This window comes from Heteronotia binoei, chromosome 1 (assembly GCF_032191835.1).
Source record: "Heteronotia binoei isolate CCM8104 ecotype False Entrance Well chromosome 1, APGP_CSIRO_Hbin_v1, whole genome shotgun sequence".
Lineage (NCBI taxonomy): Eukaryota > Metazoa > Chordata > Lepidosauria > Squamata > Gekkonidae > Heteronotia > Heteronotia binoei.
The window spans coordinates 131928637-131955742 of NC_083223.1; the positions used below are offsets into that span (position 1 = coordinate 131928637).

Genomic DNA, 27106 nt, shown 5'->3' on the forward strand with positions numbered 1-27106 from the left:
AAAGTTGTATGATCTGTGGAACCTGAGAGACCTAAGTGAACTTGATATTATAAAGCCTGAACTACGAAGAAACTGTTAACTGCTTGAGATACAATATAGCCCATGTATATATTTCCCATTCCCCAGTTGAAGACGGTGTGTGTACGTTAATAAATTTCTGTGGTTTACTTTAAAGTTCTCTGGTGCCAGTATATTGGGAAAACTATCAAAGCTGCTGTGGTCCCCTACCTACAAACTGAGTTTATATCCATCTGAAAGCAAAACAACCCCTCCGAAGAGACTAGTAGTGAGAAATCCATATTACACCCACCCCTTGAGTTTCATAGTCGTGAGGTAAAAATTCAAAAGGAAGAACTGAGGTGGAAGAGGGGCTGGGGTAGCCATAAGCCGCATATAGAAGCGATCCAGTGAGACCGCGAGGCGCACTGTTATAGCAGCCTATAATAGGCCCTTCCAGTCCACATTCAGACTGATTTCCCCCCAGTTGCTTACAGGATGGGTAAGAGCCCAGGCTGGATCAAATTTGGTCCCCAGGCTGCATGTTTGACCAGGGCTTTTTTTTCTGGAAAAAGAGGTGCTGAAACTACCAAGAGGGAAGTGAAGAAAGACACTCATGAAGAAAGTCCCCTCATGAACTTTTAAACATTTGTAATAATTTTTTTTCCACTAAGAGGTTCCGGAATTCCATTCTGCTGCATTCCCCCAGAAAAAAAACCCTGTGTATGATCTAGCAGCTGCTTCTTTAGACTTCTCTGAAGATGCCTGCTGTTATCATTTCCCCTCAAGCCTTCCTCAGTCCTTTTTAGTTCTTTCACAATTGCTCATCCTGTCATCACTCTTCTGCTCAGACACAGATAAAGGTTAAAAGTTCAGGCCACAATTCAGTTAGAGTGCTTCTTTATGTTATATTGATTGTGTGTTGACCACAGTATTGGCACATATTTGATAGGGACCTATGTAAAAAGTTCAGAATGATTTCTTTTATTGGCATGCTTAAAGAGAAAGGGTCAAGGACCTTTAAATGTGAATTTAAAAAACACTTTCATTTAGTATGGCATTTGTGCTAGTGCCGATTCTGCAGCAATAATACAATAGTCTGTCTCCAACCACTGGAACCAAGAGAGGCTTGTTTATGCTGCCTTCCAAAAACCAGGAACTTGGACACGTTAGCTCTGACAAAAGTTAAGCAAATAGTGAGGCACTGCTGTAGCCCTGGAAGGTCTTTCTTTTTTAGCTTCAGCTACTTTTGGCAAACCACCCTGTAAAAAGTCTGCCATAAAAACATTGTGATGTGACATCACTCCAGAGTTTGGAAATGACTGGTGCTTGCACAGGGGAATACCTTTTTAAAATAAAAAAAAATGATATAAGTATTGGCTGGAGGTTGGGAAATTCTTGGAGATTTTTGTGGTGACCCTGGGAAGATGCGGTTTGAGGAGGGGATGGACCACAGCCAGGAATAATGGAGATCAGTTGTAAAAACGAGAAATCTCCAGGCCCCACCGGGAAGCTGACAACCCTAAACGTTTTGCCAGTCAGAGAGCAATAGGTGCTTATGTGACATCCCACAACACACACATAATAACTGCATACTAGCAGGCAGGCAGGCAGTAAAAGACAAACCGTGTGTGGGGAGGAATAGTTAACATTTCCCACATAAGGGGGGGGGGGCGTACTTTTCATTCCGTGTATCTTAACCCTCTTAGACGCCAGTAAGCTAGTCTGCTTGGCGCTGAACTTTTCAGCGTTTAAAGGAATTGTCCAAGGCGCCTTAAGCACGACCCTCAGGATCCCGCTCCGCTTGAAGCGCCTTTCACGTGGTCCCGTGTCCCGGTTATATATAGACGGGCGCAGGGATGGGTCACGTGGCTCTACTTAAAGGCACCGCAGCAGGCTGCTTTCGCCTCTCCCAGCCCCCCTCCCCCGGCCTCTCAGCCCCCTTCCTTGTATCACCAAGGAGTTACCCCCCCAGCACTGTCCCCTTTATTTCGTGGAGTGCGCCTGCGCACAGCGGCCGCGGTTGCCCAGCGGCGGCGGTTCAGAATGTCGAGCGCGCCAGGGGGTGGCCGAGCAGTTCCTCCCTCCGGCGGACGCGCGTCGGCGGCAGCAGCAGCAGCTGCTGCGGGAGGGGAGGAGGCGGCGCCTGTGTCGGCGCTGGAGGTTGTGTCCTTCCTGGGGAAACTACTGTGCGCAGTCGCGGCGCTGAAGGCGGCTCTTTACCTGCTCCGCAGAGTCTGTCTAGCGATGGCCTGGAAGTCAGGAGGCGCCAGTCACTCCGAGCTCATCCACAATCTCCGCAGTGAGTGTGTGTGTGAGGGAGGGAGCGCCAGGCCGGGCCAAGGGGGGGGGGGAGGAAGGAGGCGGAAGGAGGGACCAGGGCGCGCACAGCCCATTCATGTGCTCCACACGCACACACGAGAGTACCCCGGCCCGCCAGGCGCTGGGGAGGGACCGTTGCTCGCCGACTCTTGGCCGGCGTCGCGCGCTGGGCAGAAGCCAACTGTCACCGGGCAGGGAGGGGACGGGGGTGTGCCTCTGCGCGGGAGCGGGGAAGGAGTCTGCCCGGCGGCGAACAGGGCGGGTCCCTTCGTCGTTGCTGGAGGAGGTGCGGCGGCGGCAGCAGCGGCAGCAGGCCCGCCGATGAGCCCGGCCGCGGCCTGTGTGCGGAGCAGCTGCCGGCCGTGGGCCGCCTCTTGGAGCGCGCGGAAGGGGAGTCGCTGGTCTCCTTCGGCGTTCCTCCGAGACCGGACTCGGAGGTCGGAAGCTTCCTCGCCGCGCCTAGTCCCCGTGGGGCAGGCAGTCGTCCACACGCAGGTGGCCTGGGGAGAGTGCAGCGGCTGCTTGTAGCCCTCTCTCGGGGCGGCGGGGCCCGTGGCCTTTGTTGGCCCGGAGAGGCCCGCGGCCAGACCCTTTGTTTGCGTGAAGAGGCTCCCGATCGCGCCAGGTGTGTTCTAGAGAGGGCGGCGGGAGGCCCGTTGCCGTGTTTGCACTTTTGCGTACGGACGTGGGTGGGTGTGTCCGGGTTCTAAGCAGCTGCTCGAGCATCTTCTGCGGGGCATGAATGGAGCGCGGGGGGCGGAAAGATGCCTTGCGTTTGGATGAATAGTCTGTGAGAGCTACTGGTTGGCTTCCCTTTGCCGGTAAGACAGTGGCTTTAGCACCCTGTTTGGCTTCTTTGCGGAGCTGGTGAAACGGTGATCGAAATACAGAGGTTGTATTTTAAGAGGAGAGGGAGGACGTTGTTGTGACACAGAGCGGGTAGGTTTTGTATTGCATTCTAACCCCCCATCTCGGATCTCCACCCCCCACCCCCAGCTGTGCATCGATCGTGTGTGGCCCATTGGACACACTCTGGTTAGGTGCCCCAACTCCGTTTTGGATTGCAGCTTTAATGTGGTTGTGGTGCAGTTTTAGTACGTAGTGGAGGAGGCTCGCTAGGCTGTTCAGAGGAAATAACCTGGGTTTGAGAGTTGAATGTGTCTCTGGTAGGGGTAATGGTCTGTTGTACCATTATAGGTTAAGTACAGTACTTGCTTATGTGTTGTGGAAGACTGCTGTGTTTGTACAGGCCTTTGGAGATACTTTAAACGTTTCTGTAGCTCAAACTTGGGCTCTTAAATGAGCTTGTAGCGTTTGGGAGCGAAAGGTGGTTTTTGGTGGTATCATAAAGTGTTCTTGAAGGCAGGGAGTTCTGTATGACATAGATATAGTGTATGTCATGTTTCTTGACTTTTTTAAAATTCAGACTTATATGTTGTTTTCTAACTCTTTAAGGATTTGGAGGGAAGAGGAGATGCTGGAAATGTAAACAGGATGGATTTAATGAAATCTTTGCCTATTTCAGGTCTTCTAGTAAGATAGCAGTACCCTGCCCTAAATGGCCTAAGCTAGCACAATCTACTTAGATCTTGGTAGCTAAGCAAGGTTATCTCTGGTTGTTACTTGAATTGGAGACAACGGAAATCCAGGGTTGCTATGCAGTTGCAGAGGCAGGCAATGGCAAAGTACCTCTAAACATCTCTTGCTTTGAGAACCGTACAGGTTTGCCGTAAGTTGGCTATGGCTTGATGGCACTTTTCACCACCAGTCAGATAGCACTGTACAGTGTTTGTGGACTATGGTGTGGTATGTCTTGAATTTTGGTACTTCATATTATTAATTAATGGATATGAATCTTAGTTTAAAAACTAGAAATTGTTACATAACTCCTAGTGATACTTTGCTGGCTTGAGTAAAAGGCTCAACATGTGGAGTATATTTCTCAAGGCCTACCATGTACTAAATGAAGATAAGCATCCAGAAATGGAGATAAACATCCAGAAATGTGAATTCTCTTGATTTATTGATGGCATATATCTTTGAAGTCATTAGAGAAGTCTTGAGATGGCCTGTGGATATGCAGAGGATCATTTTGCAAACTCGTTCAAGGAAATAGGTTTCAAACCATCCCAAATTTTACATCTAAAAAAAATATGGTTGCAGATAATGATTTATATTCTTTAAGTATTCAGGTTGTTAGAAACCTGCTGTACTAACTCTTACAACTACTAGTATGTGCATTTTTTAAAAAAGTGCACAATTACAGTAACATAAAGAATTTTTTAGTGCTTTATGCTCATTCATTCGGTGATACGTTGTTTAGAGGCTCTCATTTTTCACTTTTCTTGGTTTGGCAAATTTTCTAACAATTACGGTAGGTGTTCCATTGTTGTTTAGTTAAGGTTTGCTGAATTCTGTTAATTTGAAATGCCCATAGTCAGCCTTTTCACAACTATGCTGTTAGCCAGGCAGCAAGTGTAATTTTTAAATAGCAGCTTGTAATCATGTTCAGGTAAGTATAAAATAAATGGATTGCAGAATAAACTTTTAATAGATTGAAATTTCATCCTTCAAAATAAATATAGTGTTATGCTGGCCCCAGCCAGCGATTAAGTATCATTTTAGGAAATATACAATTTAATTTCAAAATTAATTTTAATTTATTGCCTTCCCCAGTCATCTACACTTCCCCCCAGCAAGCTGGGTACGCATTTTACCTGAAGGATGGAAGGCTGAGTCAACCTGGAGCCGGCTACCTGAACCAGCTTCCGCTGGGATCGAACTCAGGTCATGAGCAGAGGGCTCCAACTACAGTACTGCCAGGGTCATGAAGGACTCTGTATGGATAGCCAGTACTTTAAATTGAGCCCAGTAATTGATAGGCATTGGGCAGCCAGTGTAGTGAATGTAGAATGGGGGAAGGATTGCATAGTCCATCTAGTTCCCAGTAATAGCAAAGGGCTTGAAGCTCTTTGTATGGATAGCCAGTACTTTAAATTGAGCCCACTTATTGAAAGGCATTGGGCAGCCAGTGGAGTGACTGTAGAATGGGAGACGTATGCATGGTCCTTCTAGCTTCCAGTAATAGCCAAGTTGCAACATTCTTGCATTGAAAACCCTACAAGTGTCATCATTAGTCAGCTGCAATTTCACAGTACTTCCTACAATACAAAATTAAACATTGCCCTTTCTCAGGTCTGTAATGTTCCTTACTGCATGTGGACACTGACAACCAAATAAGTACATGCTCTGTGTTAAAGGGACAAATCTAGGCTATATTTGGTGTTTCACTGGTGGAAGTCTCAGAACTTAAAGCAGAATTTTAAGAAATCTGCCCCCAAAAAGAGTCAATCTGGAAACAGAGCTTATCATAAGCTAGTGCCAGCTGATGACTGTATTCAAAGGAGGTGGAAATAGTAGGCAGAAAGGTAAGCAAGGTGGGATGCATAGATAAAGATACTGGGAGGCAAGGAAGAAGGCAGCCAAGTCTTAGATAAGCAAGTTCGGAATTGGCCAATTTAAAGACCTAGGCGTCCTGCCTGACTTGGAAGCATACTAACTAGGCCAGGTCAGGAAGAATGGCTGTATTGCTGTGACTTTAAGAATGTGAGAAGCGTCCTGACCTGGATAACTCAGGCAAGCTCGGTCTCATTAGATCTCGGAAGCTAAGCAGCATAGACTCTGACAAGTACTTGGATGGGAGACCACCTTGAAATGCAGGAGGCAGGGGCAGGCTTTATTCAGCTACCTCTCTGAGTATCCTCCATGCCCCCAATAAAGGTCAGTCACCAGAGGTCACCATGACTTCCAGGTGCACACACATGCACATATAAAATAAAAAAAATACCCTGCTGCAAAAAAAAAGGAGGTGAGAGGGTCATCATTAGTCAGCTGCAACTTCACAGTACTTCCCACAATATAAAATTAAACATTGCATTATGGCTGGGAGTGGAAATAGCCATTCATAATGAAGCTTTAAAGGACAGTACTACTCTTTCCTCTTCTGTGCCGCAGTCTCAGCTGCCTGTGAGGGTCACAGGCACAGAGACAAGAGGTCTCATTTGATCCTGACAGTGGGTTTTTTTAATTAGATCTAAGTAATTTGAATTTTTAATTAGATCTAAGTAATTTGAATTTGTTGACACTCATGTCCAATTAATAAATGACTCTAGAAATTATAGCAGTAGTTGCAGCAGGCTATATGGTGTATACTATTGTTTTATGGCCTAGGACCTGCCTACCTTAGGGACCGTCTCTCCCCATATGTTCCCCAGAGAGTATTGAGATCGGGTTCTCAAAATCTCCTTACAATCCCCGAGCCAAAGGAGGCCTGTCTGAAGTCAACTAGGGATAGGGCTTTTTTGATCACCGCCCTTTGCTGGTGGAACCAGCTGCTGGAAGAGGTGAGGGCCCTGCGGAACCTTGGGCAGTTCCGCAGGGCCTGTAAGACAGTCCTCTTTTGGTTGGCATACAACTGACCGGCATCTGAATATTTTAAGGAAGACTGTGGGATAGCACACTGATGAATTGCATTTATTTTATTGTGTAAATTATTAATGTATTTTAATTCTTAATTTTATTGTTAGAATTTTTATGTTGTGAGCCGCCCTGAGCCCGCTTCGGTGGGGTAGAGCGGGATATAAATCGAATGAAATAAAATAAATAAAATAATATGGTCTTATCATATTGTTATATAGTTTTAATTTGTAAGTTTCTATGTTGTTCTCTGCCCTGAGCCTGCTTGCTGGAATTAAAGCCACCCTTTAAATAAAATAATATTTTCTAACAGCATGGTTATGCATTTTTCTAAAAATGCTTTTCTTCTGATACAAAATTTAAGATACATTCTTCAGATCAAAGCTTAAAATTTAGGATTATATTGAATACATCACTTTGTTGTGTAGTAATTTGTAAATTCCAAAGAATGGTTCTGCACTAGAACAATGTTTTACATTTTGACTGTTTCCGCCCCCCAGAAAATGGAATAATCAAGTCAGATAAAGTATTTGAAGTAATGCTTGCCACCGATCGTTGCCATTATGCAAAATGCAACCCCTATATGGACTCTCCTCAATCAATAGGTATGAGAGTATTTATCTGAAGAATTTTATTTATGTTCATGGCGTTATGAATTAACATGTATGTAAAAGTTTTATCTTGCTGAAGATTTGGAGTAGGATCATTATAGTGTTGTAAGCCTCCTGGCAGCCCCCTTATATTCTCCACATCTTCCTCTCCTTCCCACTTACCAAGCAACCTTGTTTTTTAGCTGCTTCCCACTTTCAGTTACATTTATTATTTAACTCATTTAAACTCCAGCTTTCTCCATAATGGGAACTCAGAGCATTTTGCATCATTCTCTTTTCTGCCATTTTATCCTCACAGCAACTCTGTGAGGTAGAGTAGACTGACAGAAGATGACTAGCCCAAGGTCACCCAGCAAGTTTCAGTGGCAGAGTGGGAATTTGAACCTGGGTCTTCCCACATTTTAATCACTACATTGCACTAGCTCTCAGCTTTCCCTTCTTCCCTCCCCCAGCAGCCTCTTCAGGGAAAATGTCTGGCCTAGTTGTTAAAGTCATTCAGAAGGAAGTCACTCAGGTGAGTTGTGCAACTTGGCTAGGAAGTAGCCACCACCCAAGTTGTGTTGAGGCTGCCACTGAGCCTAGGCAAGTTGTATGGCATCTAGTTATCCAGTAGCCACTGCAATCATGCAGTTGTCCAAACTGCATAGCAGGTTGTCCATTAGTTGCTGCTGGGCCTGGCCTCCCTCCAGGAGGAAGGGGAGAAGGGGTGGACTTGGAGGCCAGAATAACCCTGGAAAGAGCTTTCCTTTTTATTGATAGTGAAATTCCTTTAATGCTATCCTAGGATATCAGGTGATTCTCAGTGCTCGAAATCTTCTCTCCCTTTACTTCTGCCTATTAGTCTTTGAGACCCAGTTTTGCCCTTAGATTTCTAGGTGGCATCTGTGGTTCAAGTTGCTTAATCTGCCATCTGTATTGTATACCTAATGACAGCTCTTGCTCTAGGAGTGGTACAGCCACTATCATGCATGCCCCTGTAATGGTCATGCATGCCCTTTGCCATTTACATGGAGCTGCACTTTGTTCAGCTAGTGCAAAATTTGGTGCCCCATATTACATAGGTATGCTTTCAAATAGGTGTTTAAGTCTGTTTCCAGATAATTGTACTAGTGGTTTGTCAGCTTCTGGATATGATTCTTCTGCTTATCTGTATATCCTTAAATGTTCAGAGATGTATGGGCTGAAGAGTGCATCTCCTCATCTGTTCACAGTTTGGTGTAGTGGACTCTTATCTGGGAGAACCGGGTTTGATTCCCTACTCCTCCACTTGCACCTGCTGGAATGGTGTTAGGTTAGCCATAGCTCTTGTAGGAGTTGTTCTTGAAAGGATAAATTCTGGGAGAGCTCTCTTAGCCCCACCCACCTCACAGGTCTGTTGTGGGGGAAGGAGATAAAGGAGATTGTAAACCGCTCTGAGACTCTGATTCAGAGAGAAGGGCAGGGTATAAATCTGCAGTCTTCTCCTCCTCCTTTCTTCTCCTTCTCCTTCCTTCTTTCTTCTTCCTTCCTTCTTCTGAAATTTGTAGGGCAAACCCCCCAAACAAGTTACATAATTCTTCCTTAAATCAGTGAAGGCATGAGTTGAGTCCTTTTTTCTGAAGCCCCAGCTCAGACTATGAGTGATCATCTGGAAAATATTTATTTAAACATAATGCTATAGAAATTATATGCTGGTTATATATATGCTATAGTGAAATTGCAAATATTTTAGTATTTGGTAACTCTGATGTGTGTGTGTTTTGCCTTATAGGATTCCAAGCAACAATCAGTGCTCCACATATGGTAAGTCTTAAGCTTGGCTACTAAATGCCAGCTGTCTTTGGCAACTATTTGTATACTTCATTTAGCATTTTTTTTACTTTGGGGGCGTAAATTTCCACAGTACAAGTCTTAGAATTTTCGGAGACTTAAGTAAACTCTGCATTTCATCATTGTAAGGGAACATACAGCCCCCAGGGTAATCTTGATAGCATTTTAATTTTAATACGCAATACAGAAACCTGCCATATTGAAGAGATAGGATGCTTTCGCACTCTGCATCTGCTGTTGAGACTTTTTATTCAGTGTTCATTTTAGAGAATCCAGCATTTGTTGTAAGCCATTGTATTAGTGTGTCCTCACATTCCAACCCCTGGTTTATCAATTTTTTTTAAATAAAAAAGCTTCAAGTGCAATTGCAGCAAAGTATTCAGGTCCTAAAATTGGAAGGCATTTTACAGGCCATCTGTCCCAGCCCCTGTTCAATGCTAGAAATTGAAACCCTTCTGATAGGTGGGCTGTCTGTGTTTGAAGACCTCCAGAGAGTGAGAGGCACCCCCTCAATAATTGGTTCCAGTGTCATACTGCTCTTACCATTAGGAATTTTTTTCCTGGATTCTCACTTGAAATCTGTCCTCCTGTAACCTAAAACAATTACAAATGGTCCTACCTTGGAAGAGCAGAGAAAAATCTTTTCCCTCTTCCATGTGGCAGCTCCTTCAATGTTTGAAGAGTGTTATCATGTCATTGTAGTGTGAACTTAAACTGTTTTCTTACTTTGCTTGGAGGCATGGTTTTTTTGACATAGTAAGAGAAAGTGTAGAATCACTTTCCTGTTACCTGCTGTTTTCACTGTCTTTTCTTTCGTAGATGAAAGTGACTAGATATGGGGATAGCTATATCAATTTCACCAATACTTATTTTCTTTATTGAATTAAAGTATTGCTGTTCATCAGCAGTGATGACTCACATATTACTTCATTGAACCTGAAAAACGTAGGTGGAGCAAAAAAAAGAGTTGGGGCAAGAGACTGGGGGAAGTATGACATGGGATACATATGAGGAGGCAAAAACTGTTATCCTGTTAAGTGCAGGAAGGAGAAAAAAAGTAAAATAAAGGTTCTGTTCAGTTAAAAAAGAGCCTGCTGGATGACAGCTGAATGAAGAGACATCTTTGCAGGGCAGCTGCCTCCTGTTCTTTACAAAGCTCTCTGTTGCTGTACAGTAGCAAGTTGTGCCATAGGTTTCACCCATGGAGAATCTTGATATTCTCAACAAGGGAAATGAAGGTCCCTGAACTCAAATTTGGAAAATAAGTAAATAGGTCAGGTAGAACCTTTTTTACAGCCCAAATTATTTTCTAATTTTATCTTTTCCATTTTGGAAATGTAAACCTTTACTGAAATTATTTGATTTTGCTCAAGCATTTCTCTCTGGTTTGAACTATGTGTTGACATCTTCTTGGAGAAGACCATATATTGAACAAAACATGTATACCATGTACACTGCCTTAAGCCCCTGCCTTAGTTGGGGAAGGTAGTCTAAAATAGAATAATAAATATATAAAATATGTGCCTTTCTTTCTCTCTTTGGATAGCATGCATATGCTTTAGAACTCCTGTATGAGCAGTTACATGAAGGTGCCAAAGCCCTTGATGTAGGCTCAGGAAGTGGAATTCTTACTGCCTGCTTTGCACGGATGGTGAGATAATTAGTTTTTACTACTTGTGGGGAATTTTATGAACTCATTGGGCTGTTGATTTCTGCTTGTACAGTCCTCTACTTTCATGTTTGATTGTCAAACTTAAATTGGATACATTCATATCTTTAATTTGTGCTACTTAGGGAGGCTAGCCAAAGCTAGTAAGTCTATCTAATAAAGATGAATTTCTTTGTTTATGCTGCTAGTTTTCTTTATGAAGGAAAATAAATGTATTTGGATGAAAATATATTTTTAACTTTAAAAAGCATTTCTCTTGGCCAAAAAGCCCCTACCTTTTAATAAGAATAAACTTTAACCTTACTTATATTGAGTCTGACCATTGGTTCATCTAGCCCAGTGCTGTTTGTCCTGGGCACTGGTTGTTCAGGTTCTGAGGAGGAGCCTTTCTTAACCTTGCAGCCTGAGACCATTTAAGAGGGGTAATAGGAATTGAATTTGGGGTGTTCTGCATGCAAAATATGTGCTCCTATGAGCTCTCTCCCATTTCTTTTTGTGACTGTTTCCTCATCAGACTTTTTGTAAGAATTAGCCATATGTCATGGATAAGAGCACTAGCTATTGATGTTTCCCTGTATGTTTCTTGAATATAATAAGTCTGTTATGTTAATAGTATTCTTTAACAAACATTTCTGTAAGAGAGATGTGTTAGTGTACAATGATACTTCTAAATCATATCAGATGAAATTTTGGAAGGACTCATGTATTCCAGAATTAACAGCCCAATCCAGACATACGTGGTGGCCGGCCGAATGGGCGTGGGCAGATTTACAACCCTGCTTAACTCCCAAGATATGATGAGGTTGGGCTTGCCTGGTCTATCCATGTCAGGGCCAAATAAATACAATTTTTGATGTCACAGGCCAATTGTAGTCTGTAAAGGGGGAGGCAGAAGAAAGAAGCAGATCACACAAGGCCTTCTTACACTATGTTTGGAGAGCATTGGATTTTTTTAATGATTTGTAAATTGTGTGCTACATATCCTTTGTATCAGTCAAATTTATAATAAAGTTACATACACACATGCATACCCCCTCCACCCCGAGAGCTGGTTGTTAAAATTTTACCAGCATCCCACTGGGTATAGTAGTCACACTGGTTACATATGAGCAACAGGCTAACAGGTCCCCTGCATTACGTTAGGTCTCCTTGTAATTATTTCCTTTATAACTTGCTGGAAAAGTAGGGTTTGGTAATTCAGTACATGAATCGATTTTTGTTGCAGGTTGGTCCCAAAGGACAAGTTGTAGGAATTGATCATATCAAAGAATTAGTGGATGACTCAATAAATAATGTCAGAAAAGATGATCCTTCATTACAATCTTCAGGAAGAGTGAAACTGGTTGGTGAGTACTAGAGTATATTGCGAAGTATAGAATTATAGTTGCTTGATGCAGACTTCTAATTATTTTGTGATATGAACAGCTCGAAGCCATAGTACTAAATGTCCAGTGTACAAATTCCAGAGGGGTAACTAAGTTCATATATTGTAGCAAAAATAATAAAGAGTTAAGTGGCACCTTAAAAGGCTGAGAAAATCAGCTGTGGTATAATGGTTAGAGTGTTAGTCTAGGATCTGGGAGACCCAGGTTCAGATCGCAAGAAAGGCTGGCAAAGGGCAACCAACAGACTACAAAGCTACTGTGAGCAGTTCTGGGGGAGATAGGGGTGGGGGCATCCCCAAATTGAAAGGGAGTTCTGCCTGATTGATAGGGGGCATTGCCTGTGCTGTCCCAATGCTGGTTATAGTCCTGCAGAGAGGTTGTAAAAATAAAATAGAGGCGGCAAGAATAATGTCTTCTCCCCACTGGGGAGAAAGCAGGATATAAGTATTAAAATAAAATAAAAAACTGATGTGAACTTTTGTGAGCCAGAGTCCACTTTGTCAGATGCACAAGTATTGCATATGTGCCAGGTGAACAGAGCAATTCATGGTTCATGAAAGTTTATAGTACAATTTATTGATCTGAGGACTGAAAATAGTTTACAACATTCTCCCTTTTTCTGTTTTATTCTTACAACAACCCTGTGAAATAGATTACGATAAGAGTATGCAGGGCTTTTATTGTCGAAAAAGTCCAGTAGAAACTCATTTGTATAATATAATTTAATTTTTCGATTTATACCCCGCCCTATCCTGCAAGCAGGCTCTGGACAGCTTACAACATTAAAAAACCTTACAAAACATTAAACAAACTACGTCCAAACTAAATAATATCATAATTTCAGAATTAACAAAAACCATGATCCACATCATTGGCAAGAAGTCATAAACCATATATAGGCTGGTAGTGTTTAGCATAACATAAGCACCTAGATGGTAAGGTGCTGAGGGGAGCGATGACTTCAAGGTACACCTGTTGGATCAATTAAAAGCCTGGCGGAAGAGCTCCATCTTACAGGCCCTGCGAAACTTACATAAGTCCCACAGGGTCCGGATCTCCAGCAGGAACTCATTCCACCAGGTAGGGGCCTGGACTGAAAAGGCCCTGGCCCTTGTTGAAGCCAGTTGGGCATCCTTAGGACCAGGAATCAAAAGAAGATGTTGTGCAGCTGACCTCAGAACCCAGGGAGGCTCATAAAGGGAGAGGCGGTCCCAAAGATATGCAGGCCCCAGGCTGTAAAGGGCCTTAAAGGTAAGGACCAACACCTTGAAATGGATCCGATACTCAAAGGGTAGCCAGTGCAGTTTGTGCAGCACCAGATGCATCCGCATCTATAAAGGCCTCGATGCCAATAACCAGGCTGCTGCATTCTGCACCCGCTGGAGTTTCCAGAGCAGAATTAAGGGTAGCCCCACATAGAGAGAGTTACAGTAGTCCAATCTAGAGGTGACCATTGCATGAATCACTGTGGTTAGATCACGGGGTAAGGTAGGGGACCAACTGTCGGGCCCACCTCAAATGAAAAAAGGCAGCCCTTGCTGTGGCAGCAACCTGGGCCTCCATAGATAAAGAGGTATCCAGGAATACCCCAAAGCTCTTCACCTCTGTCGATGGCACTAATTGATTACCATTGAAGGGCGAGAGCCTGATCCCTTTTATATTATATATATTTATAATTTTTATATTTATATTAGGCCACACCCCCTGACACAAAGCCAGACAGAACTGCGTTCTTGTGCATGCCTGTTCAAAAAAAGCCCTGAAAGAATGCAAATATCCCAAGTTGCACTCTAAGCTTCCAAGGATAGAGTGGATATTCAAATTTGGATCTTCCACATCCCAGCCCAGCTCTTATGCTGCAAAACTGTGCTGGTGCTCACCTATTAGTTTTTAAGATGCCACAAGAGGTTTTGTTATTTTCTTCATTTTACAGAAGAACTTACCTTTTATCTTAACTGCATTACATTGTAACTTTCAATTAAATTTGCTCAGCTTTGCAACCTTGTGTTCTGGTTTTACAGTTTATTTTCCTAATAAAGAGTTATTGAATTTGGTGGAAGGATGCTGGCAGGAATAATATAATCCTCCCACATTCAGCCTTAGCCTTATTCACCTGTACAGGTCCTTCCTCATTATAGTATCTGAATGGCAAAACTGTTCTGTATACAGTCTGTTGCATGACTCTGGCAAGTAGAGGGACACAGAAATTTAGGGGCTGTCCTCATGTATGGCTGTAGAACACTCATATATCAATCTTACATATGAACATATGAAGCTGCCTTCTACTGAATCAGACTCTCGGTCCATCAAAGTCAGTGCTGTCTATTCAGACTGGCAGTGGCTCTCCAGGGTCTCAAGCGGAGGTTTTTCATGCCTAATTGCCTGGACCCTTTTTAGTTGGAGATGCCGGGGATTGAACCTGGGACCTCCTGCTTACCAAGCAGATGCTCTACCACTGAGCCAACTGGGGTAGCTGGCTTATATTTGTACTAGTCAAAATTGATAGTATAGAAAGAAGCTCAGAAATTTTTGCTAGTGAAGTAGAAACAGTCTACCTTTTTAGTTCTCCGCTTCCCCCCTTCTTAGTGAATTGACTTCATTTCTGTTGTGGTGGCATAAGTCATAGTTAGCATTGCAGTAGTTAAAGGTAAAGGTAGTCTCCTGTGCAAGCACAGTAGTTTTCGACTCTGGGGTGACATCAAATCATGACGTTTTCCTGGCAGACTTTTATGGGATGGTTTGCCATTGCATTCCCCAGTCATGTACATTTTTCCCCCAGCAAACCGAGTACTCATTTTACCAACCTCGGAAGGATGGAAGGCTGAGTCAACCTTGAGCCGGCTACTTAAACCCAGCTTCCGCCGGAATCGAACTCAGGTTGTAAGCAGAGAGCTTACACTGCAGTACTGCAGCTTTGCCACTGCGCCACGGGGCTGTTACTGTAGGAGTTAAGTAGATCCAAAAGACTGTACTGTGACTTATTTAGGCTTTATTTAGGTTAATGGGACTTGTGCCCACATAAGTGTTTGAGAATCTATTGTTAGTTGCCTTGCAATAACTAGTTCTTCGAATGCAGGAGTTATAGTGTTTCCTGAAATACACAAATTCTTGGAGTATAGATTACATTGCATATTCATTTATATGATGCTAATGCCCTCTGTGATACAGAGAGTATGTATTGCAATGTCTAAAATTCCATTGTGACTTCAGACTGGCTGTGAAGATGCTGGACCCTTGTCAGTTGTGTATGATGAAAGCAAGTGTAACTTATGTGATACTGAACTATTGTAGAATGTCTTATCATTTTTAATATTCCAAAAATATTGTGATAGTAGCATCCCAATCTTTGCAAGTGTTCACTATTGCATATTGGGTGAGGCTATACTGGAGGTACCTTTCCTTTCTAAAACAACACCAATACATCTAATTTAGAGACACATTTCTGGTTGTATGCATTGATCATCCATTTCTTTGAATCCAGGTTACTCATTCTGGGTATTGGCCTTGGTGAGGATTCTGTTGCAATGTAGTAGAATAGTTGTGTCATTTCTAACAATGTGCAAAATAAATTTAGAATTTCAGCTATGAATTCAGTCTTTAGTTAAACTGCCAATAATATTTTTAAGAAGTTGATCCCTGTCAGTTAATTTTTTTTTTTCTTTCAGTGGGAGATGGAAGAATGGGATATCCAGAAGAAGCTCCATATGATGCTATTCATGTAGGGGCTGCTGCACCAGTTGTACCCCAAGCAGTAAGTGACTTTTATTTGTATGCAATGCATTTTTAAATGAAATATGTTTTTCATAGCCGCCCTGAGCCTGCTTCGGCAGGGAGGGTGGGATATAAATCCAAGGAATGAATAAATAAATAATGGCTGGCAGGGTAGCCTAATTCTTACACAAACAGTGGGTTCTGTAACTGGATTTATATTAACTGAATTTTATTTAATCCATTTGAAGTACTTGATTTGGTATAGCAGACATTCGTGCCAGTTTGAGCTCATGTTTCCAAGGACTGTAGGAACTGGAATATAGAGTGGTGTGTTTTTGTTAGTTATCCCTGGCTGAGAGTTAATGTGGATGATCAGAAGGAATCCTATTTTGTCGGTTGAGACAATACTGTACTTCAGTGGTAAGCTGAAAAAACTATAAGAACACAAGAGAAGCTGTGTTGGATCAAGCCAATGGCCCATCCAGTCCAACACTGTGTCACACAGTGGCAAAAAAACCCCAGGTGCTATCAGGAGGTCCATCAGTGGGGCCAGGACACTAGAAGTCCTCCCACTGTTGTCATCCCCCCCAAGCACCAAGAATACAGAGCATCACTGACCCAGACAGGGAGTTCTATCAAAATACCTTGGCTAATAGCCACTGATGGACCTCTGCTTCATATGTTTATCCAATCCCCTCTTGACGCTGTCTATGCTTGTAGCTGCCACCACCTCCTGCAGCAGTGAATTCTATGTGTGAAGAAGTATAATTATTAAACTGTCACTGAAGCTGTCCTTTTTCTCCCTCACACTGTTATCTTGAGGTTGAGAACAGGAACAAAACATGCTGTAATATAAATTTGCTATGTAGAAAAACAGTCTGCAGATTTATCTGTTGCAGTCAATGTTCCCTCTAAGCCGAGTTAGCATGAGCTAGCTCACAGATTTTTAGCCTTCAGCTCACACATTTTTGTTTTCGCTTAGGAAAGAAGACCCCAGAGCACAATAATTTATGCAATAGCTCACAACTTTAATACCAGTAACTCACAAGATTTTTGCTCACAAGACTGCAGTTTAGAGGGTTGCAGTCTTGGTTGCAGTCTTTTATAATGGGCTGCATACAAGCTCCCATGAATGGAGCTGACAGAAGGAGATTGCCCCCGTCTTTTCTCATCATTTCTTTGTGCCCTCCAGCTACTGCTAAAGTAACCCTCAGAAAGAGTATAGTGTGTGGCACAGTAAGGAGAAATTAGGAGAAACCCATACCTCACATACTAAAATGTAAGTTGAGAAAGAACAGAACACAAGAGCAAGATAGGGGAGGGGCATGTGTTTGACTTATTCCCTTTTTTTAGTGGCAGCTCCCAATGCCATGTAGCATATGATTTTCAAGAGTCCCTAACCTCAGTAGCAGCTGTGTAGAGGTGAGAGGAACAAGGGGCATCTCAGGGAGTAAGAAGTAAATAACTACATCTCTGCAGCCACATTATCTGTGAGTACACAAGTTTATTTCCACATGAGGATCTCCCTTGATGGATCAGAGCTTTTTTGTTTCTTATGTTGTGTGGTTAAAAATGACTGAAAGCCTTCTGATTTAAGTCTTTGCTCATTGCTGAATACTTGAACACTGGTATTTAGTATTATTCGGTTTGTCTCATTGTTTATTATGACCAACAATAAAATATTGCCAAAATGATCTTAAACAAGCATCTAATGAAAATACATGTACTGAAAAATTAACCATTTTTTTTAAATTATAGCTTATAGATCAGTTGAAGCCTGGTGGAAGGCTAATATTACCTGTTGGGCCTGCTGGAGGAAACCAGATGCTGGAACAGTATGATAAGCTAGAAGATGGCAGTGTCAAAATGAAGCCTCTGATGGGAGTGATATATGTGCCTTTAACAGATAAGGAGAAGCAGTGGTCAAGGTGGAAGTGATTTTCTGTTCAACTTCTTCCACACATAGATACAAGGTGAAAGGGTCTTAATTGTTAAGAGGGCAGCTTTTTAAGGCTGCATTTGCTATTGCTGCTTTCTGCTTTGCTGTACCACCAAAAGCAACCTGTTACATTGTTACATCACCATGAGGAAGTTCTCAAGCATTTTGCATTAAATGCTTAAAAATGCATGGATTGCACTTTATTTCATTATTTATGACTTCTTGAAGTTTTGTAGTAGTATTTAAAAATATTGCCTCCATTTAGAGGCTGTGGTGTTCTCTAGTTTTAAATCTCTTTATCACTGTTTTGTTGGTTAGGTTTTGGTAGATGAAATACTATAGAAGAGGACCTCTTTTTACCTCACTATTACTTTGATCAAAGTAATGCAGCACTGATAGTAGTTTGGGCAGTAGGAAGTAAAGAAACCATTATGGGATGCAACATAATTACTAGGAAAGTGACAAAAGCCAAATGCTTGTTTTCATTTTTCAAACGATTCTGCCTTTGTTCCGTGAATTGTTTTCAAGATGACACTTCCCCTAGTTCAATAATCCACCAGTTCTCAGATATTCTGAATAATTTACCTTGAGAGAAATCAAAGTTTGCAGCATGTTGGTGATTTATAGCTGAAAGCAAGCTGAGTGGTCAGCTGTAAAAGTATACAGATCATTAGCAAGCAGATCTGTTAAGCCACCTGTCCCGCTTTGCTGTTTGAATAAAAGTGTGTACTGACTTCATTGATGAGAGTGCACGTGTTCAATGTACTCTTCAAATGCCATTTCACTTTGACATGTTATAAAATTGTGTTCAACTTGAATTTATAAGAGTTAAAATTGTAGAAACATTTGTGCAAAAGTAAACGGATTAATTTTGTTTGACAGCTTTGTGCTGAAGCCCCATTGTATTCTGGGAGTGCTATTGAACTGCCATATAGAATGCAAACATCTTATCAATGAATTAGTTCCTACCAAAGTTGGTACAAAAAGCTTGCTTCTGTTCACAGGCCTACACTCTACTGGCTAATTTGCTATGTAATTACCTAATAAAAATACCTAATCCTCAGTGTGGCCTCATCTGTGGATACTTAAATCCAGAGACAGGGGTTGTGGACAGACCAGACAGGTCTTTCCACAAACCTGAGAAAAGCTCCAGGTTTACAGAAAAATCTGAAATCCCTCCTAAATAATAGCAGAGCCTATATCTTTAAGAAAGGAGATCTCAGTTGTCATCATGGGAGTTGCTCAGCAACTGCAACAGTATTGCCATCCTTCAAGCATTGATTCCCATTGATAAAAAACAGGAGGAAGGGGTAGTGACCTTTTCAGGGCTGTTTTGGCCTTTGAAGGCAGACTTATTAGGGCAGAGCCTCCCATCAACCACTGGGCTACTTGCTACCACCTGACTTGCATGTCATCCAGGCCCAGTGGCTTGCTACTGTTCAACATTAGCCACCATATGAAAGCCAGTGTGTTACAGTGGTTATAGATTTACAAACTAGGATATAGGAGACACAGCATCAAATTCCCACCCTACCATGATGCTTACTAGTCATTCTATAAGCCTAACCTATATCACAGGGTGGTTGTGAGAATAAAAAGGAGAAGAAAAATGAGGCTTTGAATCCACATTGTGAAGAAAGGTAGGGTATAGAAGAAACAATAGAGCTGAAGATGGGTTGCAGATAAAAGGTTGGTTTGTGGATGTGGTGGAAAAAAGGATGCAGGGAAAGGTTAAAGTTATGGGGTCTATCAGGAGTAGGAAAAGAGTAAATAGTGTGGGGGAGGGTTTGCAGGGGAAAGTGAGGTACCCCCAAAAAATCTTTGTAGGTTCTCCAGTGCACAATTGGGCCTGCCCCAGTCCAGCAGCTGGAATCACACAAAATTTTCTCCAAGAGAGACTGCCAGGAGAAAGAAAAGGAAGGCTTGAGGACAGGGGACATATAATGGTAAGTCAGTTGGTGGGTGGGTGGGAAGGAAAGAAGGAAGGAAGCAGGAAAAAGTGAGAGGCTTTGGGGACTTTCAGAAAAGGGAAAGATACAATGATGGGGGAGGGGGAAAAGATTGCTGCAGGTGTCAACATAGCTCTATTTGTGGATACTTAAATCCAGAGATAGGAGCCATGAATAGACAATATAAATATTTCTACAAACCTGAGAAAACCGCTAGATTTCAGATAAATCTGAAATCCATTTTTAAAAAATCCCTACATGGGTATGTTAATCCCTCCCCCAAATAATAATTGTAGTACCTGTGTTTTAAGAAAGGGAAAGTTGCAAGCCAGTGTGGTGTAGTGGATAGAGTGTCCAACTAAGATCTGGAAGCTCCAGGTTTAAATCCCTACTTTGCCATGGAAGCTTGCCAGGTGTGACTTTCAGGCTGTCACTGTCTTTCAACCTAATTTATCTCACAAAGTTGTTCTGAGGATAAAATGAAAGAGATGATAATGATGTAAACTGCTTTGGGTGCCTATTCTGAAGAAAAGTGGTGTATAAATGGAAAAAACTAAAGCTGGGGGCAGAAAGGATGGTGGCTCAGTTGAAGGCAAAAAAGAAACAGGTAAAGGGGAGAGAATATGGGGCTGCTGCTGGGGGCGGGGAGGAGAAACTAGTGTTAAGCAAGAGGATACAGCAGAAAATGAAATCCCCCCCCCCCCATGAGTCCTTAAGGTTCCCCACTCATACTTTACTCATATCTTATTGTCATATGCTTGCCTTTACTTTAAAAGTTGAACACAGCTGCGCACCTGGACCTAACTAGTCATGTCAGTTACCTGTGATAATTTGATTTATTTATTTAATTCCATATGTATCCTGTCCTACCCTGCAAGCACAGCCTCATTGCCACCATAATGGTTACAGTAGGGATATAGATACATAACTGCTATATTCAGGGGTGTTGAACTTACATGTTTGGAAGGCCAGATCTGACATAAATGGGACACTGTGAGCCAGGCCATGTGTGTCATAAAATGTAATGCCAGGTAGCAGAGATATAGACTTTATAAAGGGCACAGGCAAACACAATTAGAAGATATTTTTAACTTGAAATACAAATATGCTTAAAAACTCTTGCAGTATTTTTTAAAAATGGAAAGGTGGAGTAATTGTGGGATTTGACAATGCCATTTTAAAAATAAAACCTCGAGCAAAAATAAAAGGATCACAGCAGAAATTAAAAATATAAAATGCTCTCAAGCCTGGGAAAACATGAAGTGGCTGTGCAATTCAAGCTTCTCTCCCCCCCCCCCCCCCGTCTACTCAGATTGTCAGTGGCTCTCTGGTGTAATATCCCCCTTTGGCTTTGGATTCCCAGGTTAGAGTACTCACCAGGCACCAGTTCTCAGGTCCATTTAGCAAAGACAAACTGGCTCAAAGCATCAACCTTTTATTTCCAAAAAGACCACTCCAGCAAGCAACAGCTTCAACTGGCCATATGTTGGAAAGTGAACATGCTTAAAACTTTTGCAGTATTTTGTCTAAAATGGAAGGGGTAGGGGAATAGTGGGATTTGGCAATGCAATTAAAAAATAAAAGATCAAGAAAAAGCACAAGGATCACAGCAGAAACTAAAAATATAAAATGCTCTCAGCCTGGAAAAATATGAAATGACTGGGCATTGCAAGTCCCCCCCTCCCAGGTCTACTCAGAGTGGCAATAGGTCTCCAGTGTAATATCCCTCTTTGACTGTGGGTTCCCAGGTTAGAGTACTCACTAGGCACCAGTTCTCAGGTCCATTTAGCAGAGACAAGCTGGCTCAAAGCATCAACCCTTTATTTGCAAGGACACAGCTCCCCAGGAAGCATGAGGAATGCTGGGAAGTGAAACTGAGCTCCACTCCATTGAAACACGCTGCATCACAGACAAAGTTGCAAGGAAAATGCAGAATGGATTTTCCATTAAGGTCTCTGTGCCCAGAGATCTTAATGGAAAATCAATTCCACATTTTCTTTGCAGCTTTGCTTCCTGCTACAGCTAGCAAATACAAGACAGAGAACATCAGCAGCCTCGGAGTTTCAAAGGGTGAGGACAGGAGGAAAGAAGATTTGAGAATTCTATGTGTGGACTACAGTGCTGCTGTGTATCTGTGCAGAGTAATGTGGAGGAAGCTAAATGTAGCTGTATCCTAATGGCTGGTTTGGGATAGGAGCTGGCATCTTGGGGACATCCTTACCAAGTATTGTAGGGCAAGTATGAATGAGAATAATAGCAAAAAGGAGGAAGAGTTGATGGAAGGAAAGAGGTGGTACTCCTGGTGGTTATTTATGAGGCTGCTTTGGTAATTTTTTCTCTATTCTCATTAAAGGCAAAATAATTGCATTTATTAAACTTGCACAATCAGGGAATGTAGTGTAATATAGTAGAGGTCTTGTTTCCTTAAAAGTCTAAGTCTTAAGCTAATTTTTTGTGTTTTCATTGGAATGATAATTTGGTATTGTGGAATTTAAAGCAGTCTTACTGAAAGACTTCAAACAGCAGGTCAGTCTAAAAATGGTTAATAATGACTCCTGCTGAAGATGGCTATATTATGCAACTTCTGTGAATATAGATACTGATGAAACAATGTAGAATGATCAGAAATCTGGAAGAATTATGAACATGTCACCTAACACTACCAGTGACAGCAAACTAACTGCTGTTGTAGAGAAGAATATTTAATAGCTCTAATAAAAGCATGTAATATCGATCTCAGTAGTTTTTATGCTTATGTTTCTGTTAATTTTCTGTGGTCCTTTTCATGTTTGTAGGGATCAAGCCATGTCTCCAGATACATATACAGGGACATCTTGTCATGAGAGGTTGGATGTGGGCCAATTTACATGACTGCTTTCCCTTAACACATTATGGTTTTTACACTATATGATAGAGATAGACAGTGGTTGACATCACAGAATGATTGCAAAAATCAGTTCATGTAAGCATCAGTAATCAAAAGTCTACTATCAGAATTAGCTCACAAACTAAAATGTAACTATATTTACCATAATGTATGTAAAACTTTATGTAAAAGTGTTATGAAGCTAGCACAAACCTACTAATGAGGAAACAAAATCATATTATTTAAATGTTTCCTGGTTTCTGTAAAATACTGGTTGTGCAAAGCAGTGCTTTTAAAATGTGTTATAAAAGAAACAGCAAAAAGTTTTCTGAGCAACCCCCATTTTTCTCTGTTTTTCTTTGTAGCAGCTCTCTTCTTTGGTGCGCAGATCCCCCAGTTTGTGACAGCTACCCAAACAGAGGCTGGATGGCCATCTGATAGCAATGCGTATCCTGTGAATTTGGGAGTGGGGGGCAGTATTTGTGAATTTCCTGCCAGAGCCAGTTTGGTTAAGTTGGTTAAGTGTGTGGACTCTTTATCTGGGAGAACCGGGTTTGATTCCCCACTCCTCCACTTGGATCTGCTGGAATGGCCTTGGGTCAGCCATAGCTCTCTCAGGAGTTGTCCTTGAAAGGGCAGCTGCTGGGAGAGCCCTCTCAGCCCCACCCACCTCACAGGATGTCTGTTGTGGGGGAAGAAGATATAGGAGATTGTAAGCTGCTCTGAGTCTGCTTCAGAGAGAAGGGCAGGGTATAAATCTGCAATTCTTCTTTATGATCTCCATGGCAGTTCTCTATTGCAGTGACAGAACAGACACCTCTACCAAACACATTATAGAGCATGTGTTTGGTTGGGGTGTCTGTTCAGTCATTAGTTGCTTGCGGGGGGGGGGGGGGGATGATGCTTAGTTCACTGCACATAAGCCATGTAATAAAACAATGAATATTTCTATAGTATGCTGGGAGTAGTTTGCAAAGCATCTTGCCTTGTTTTGTGCCATGTTTGCCTGTATATCATAAAGTTGCAAGGCGTAGGACCAGAACCAACAGGTTGAAATTAAATCAAAAGAGTTTCCAGCTCAACTTCAGGAAGAACTTCTTGACAGTTTGAGCAGTCCTCCGTGGAACAGGCTTCCTCAGGAGGTGGTGGAGGTTTTTAAACAGAGGCTGGATGGCCATCTGACAGCAATGAAGATCCTGTGAATTTAGGGGGTGGTGGTGGTATTTGTGAATTCCCTGCATTGTGCAGGTGGTTGGACTAGATGACCCTGGAGGTCCCTTTCAACTTTGTGATTCTATGATTCTATATACTGTCAATCATTGTTGTCTTAGCACTTATTATAATTGCACTTAGAATTCTGACCCTTGCTGCAGGTTGCCTGAATTTTGCAGTAGGAGGTCAAAATTCTAACTGCAACATTCCTGAATGGAGGTCCTACTATAAACAGTGCATTGTTCTTTTATCAAATCACTGCAGGTGTTTCTGGTTTTGCATATTGGCAGTGTTGTCAGCAGACTAACCAATTCCTAAAACATCATGTATTAGTAATATCAACATCTTAGAAGTGTGTTTGCATAGGATTTGGGAAGTGGGAGAATCTGATGTGTTTCTGTTGATTCCCGCAAACCATAAAACTTTGAAGCAGATAAAAAATAGGAATCTAGGTGATAAGTAGGTACTCACTGAAAGCACAGTTCCTGCATAATACCTTCTTGGGTGGTGTTTCTCCCCATTTCAGCTTTTCACTGAATTTCAGATGCAGAAAGCTATTGGGGTCTGACTGTTTTGCATCTGTTTGTACTATGACTAACCACAAATGCTAGGCAAAACATAATATGAATTCTGTGACTAATTGCTCTGGCTAAAGAAGTCGCTATGAGCATCCAGTATAATAATCTTTGACTTTGGTTTAAACATACTAACACACAGTTCTGAGCTATCTGTGAATAAAGCTGAGACAATCAGCAAAACTAGCAGGTATTTTATAATTTGCCCAGTGCTTCTATTGGGCCTGCTGCTTTGGAGTCTTTGCCTCATTCTCTAAGAGCAGAAGCATTGAATGCCAGGCACCCTTTCAAATTAGTGGTTAAGATGAATTATATTGCTCAAACTTGCTCCACAAGTTTGATTTAACAGTGATTTGAAGTCCTCAGTTTTTTAGTTCACCTCTTCACCTTTTTAATTGACCTAAATGTGTAAATCACCTTGATTAGCCCCTCCCCCTAGAAAAAGACAATAAACAGCTCTGGGACTGGTAGCCACTTGACACTTCCTTGTACACTGCTTTTTCACTCAAAATTGTTTCCTCCTCCTGTTGCTTTCTCCTGCTTAAGAGTCTGTACATTCAGTGTCTTGTTCAGCCTGCAGATGTTTACATGAACAAAACAAATGGGGGGGAAAACTGAGATCTAGCCTGCCACTAGACATAAAATCTAATGTTGAAATTGGCTTTTGCAATTTGCATTGTTTTGTAGAGGTACCAAGAACTGGGCCATAATTGCAGATGATCTACACAAAGCACTCTCTTCTTCAAAGAAAGCCATGTAATTTTTAAGTCAACTTTTTGACTGATATGTCATTGAAACAAAGTGAGATAGCTAATGTAGGGGTAGGAGCTCCTGTTTCATAAAACCTGTTCTGCTTTGATGGTTGTAATTCTTATTGTCTTAAATGAACATTCTGAACAGACTGTTGAAATTTTGTTGTGCATCTGAAGATGAGTTCAGCTTTAAGCAGTGGACTGGAAGACTGGGCTTTATAATTCTGTTTTCTTTTTGCAGGGATGGATTGTAAAAGCTACGTCACCTGACCCAAACATAGTGTTAACAGTGGACTGCTCATCTCCAATTCTTAAAAAAGCTTTTTCAAAACCAACAGCATAGCATCTTGTTTTGGACTTTGTTACACTGTTATCAGCATGGAAAAGTGTGTTGTTCTTTAATTTTATTTTTAGTGGTTTAATGCAAGTTTGGTAAACAACTGATGGAAAATTTAAATTTGGGTAATGTTCCTTTTCAACATGTCCTTTTTTTCACCTGTTTAAAGAAACGAAGGATGCCTGCAAATAGATCTGCAATTGGTTACCTTAGTATTTTTGATTGGGAAGCATTTTTGAACACTTGTTTCAGCTCCAGTGTTCCTCCATCCAACTGCTTATCTGCACTTTCTGACACTACATGTGCGCACTCAAAGATTCTTTGTGTTCAGCTGTCTCTTAGATGCTACTAAAGTGAGATGAACTTCCTCTTCAAAGCTTTCAGCGTGGTGTCATAGACTAGCATGTAGTATACACAATCAGCTGCTTTTCCCTTTAAATACCAGACATGTATATAGACTTCAGGGCAACAAGTGATAGTTCTTGATGTATAGTTTGCTGTTCAGGATGGACATAACTGACATAGTTTTCCCCTTCCTTAATTTTTAGACTAATTTAGAGATTCATAGCCCAGTATTGTTTTCTAGCTGACTTGCTGAACTGATGTATCAATTTAATATAACAAATACTGTGTAAGCTATGTCCTAATCTTTGAACAGATTATGCAGTGCTGCTTCGCCAAATAAAATTAAAAACAAAAAGGAGTTCCAAGTGTTGCTTCACTGGGGAAATATCTGGGTAGCTGAGCATTGTCACAGAGTTATACAGATAATTATTTTTCAGAGAAGTGGAAGTACTACCCACAATGTATAGGAAACAGTTTTCTTCTGTTGTGTTTCTATAATGTCTTAGGGAGCGCCTGCTTAAATCCAAAAACATCTGCTGAATGAGAACTATTTGTTTTATAGGGTCTGTGATATCATTTGTTTATAAACACTATCCCCTCCCCCAGTGGCTTTACAGCTCCTGTAACCATTTCTCAAGGGCTTTATTCATTATAATTTAGAAAAAGTGTACCACAACTCCTACCATAGGAACAAGAAAATACATGTAGTCTTAAAAACACACACACAAATAATGTGCGGCTATGCCTCTATCACAACAATAATCTACCATTTTGACTTAGAATTTATTTGTCAAACCATGTCCCTCAAATGCATTTAAGCATTTATCATATTGCTGTTGTGCCACACTTTTCCAAGTGTGAAAAATTGTCAGTTCATGTGACTTTTATCATTCTAAACCTGTTTGAAAGTATCAGAATATACTCTAAATTAAAATAGAAATGCCATTAGTTCAGATAAAAACTGCTCTTAATAGCATTTGCGTGGTGTTTTAAAATATTCAGAGTACTTAATAGTTTTTGTTATACTTTACAAAATGCAATGTACATAAACGAGTGAGGATATGAGCATGAGAGAGGGCTGCTCCAGGAGCTTTTAACTACTTCCCAAGACCTACCCTGGCAATTTTTAAAAACTGGTTATTTAATTTCTA

At 41.6% G+C, this 27106-nt stretch overlaps 1 protein-coding gene across 3 annotated transcripts; it reads left to right on the forward strand.

Annotated features, from left to right (window-relative positions):
• Positions 1 to 1981: 1981 nt before the first annotated feature.
• Positions 1982 to 26310, forward strand: PCMT1 (protein-L-isoaspartate (D-aspartate) O-methyltransferase). 3 transcript variants are annotated; one of them, XM_060240794.1, is made up of 8 exons: positions 1982 to 2299; positions 7296 to 7400; positions 9157 to 9188; positions 10762 to 10866; positions 12110 to 12230; positions 15935 to 16020; positions 17739 to 17961; positions 25515 to 26310. In XM_060240794.1, the coding sequence occupies exons 1-7, from the start codon at positions 2044 to 2046 to the stop codon at positions 17916 to 17918; spliced, it is 885 nt and encodes a 294-aa protein (XP_060096777.1). In that variant the 5' UTR covers positions 1982 to 2043; the 3' UTR covers positions 17919 to 17961; positions 25515 to 26310. The 3 variants fall into 3 exon arrangements, with proteins under 3 accessions (XP_060096777.1, XP_060096771.1, XP_060096785.1); XM_060240788.1 differs by having other exon boundaries at positions 17739 to 17908; XM_060240802.1 differs by lacking the exon at positions 25515 to 26310 and adding an exon at positions 22465 to 22505 and having other exon boundaries at positions 17739 to 17908.
• The last annotated feature ends 796 nt before the right edge of the window (positions 26311 to 27106 follow it).

Bases quoted from the DNA above. Each gene is read 5' to 3' on its own strand.
- PCMT1 (XM_060240788.1), top strand. From the start codon at position 2,044: ATGTCGAGCGCGCCAGGGGGTGGCCGAGCAGTTCCTCCCTCCGGCGGA. The intron at 2,300-7,295 runs GTGAGTGTGTGT...TCCGCCCCCCAG, and splicing joins GCTCATCCACAATCTCCGCA to AAAATGGAATAATCAAGTCA. The intron at 12,231-15,934 runs GTGAGTACTAGA...TTTTTCTTTCAG, and splicing joins AGGAAGAGTGAAACTGGTTG to TGGGAGATGGAAGAATGGGA.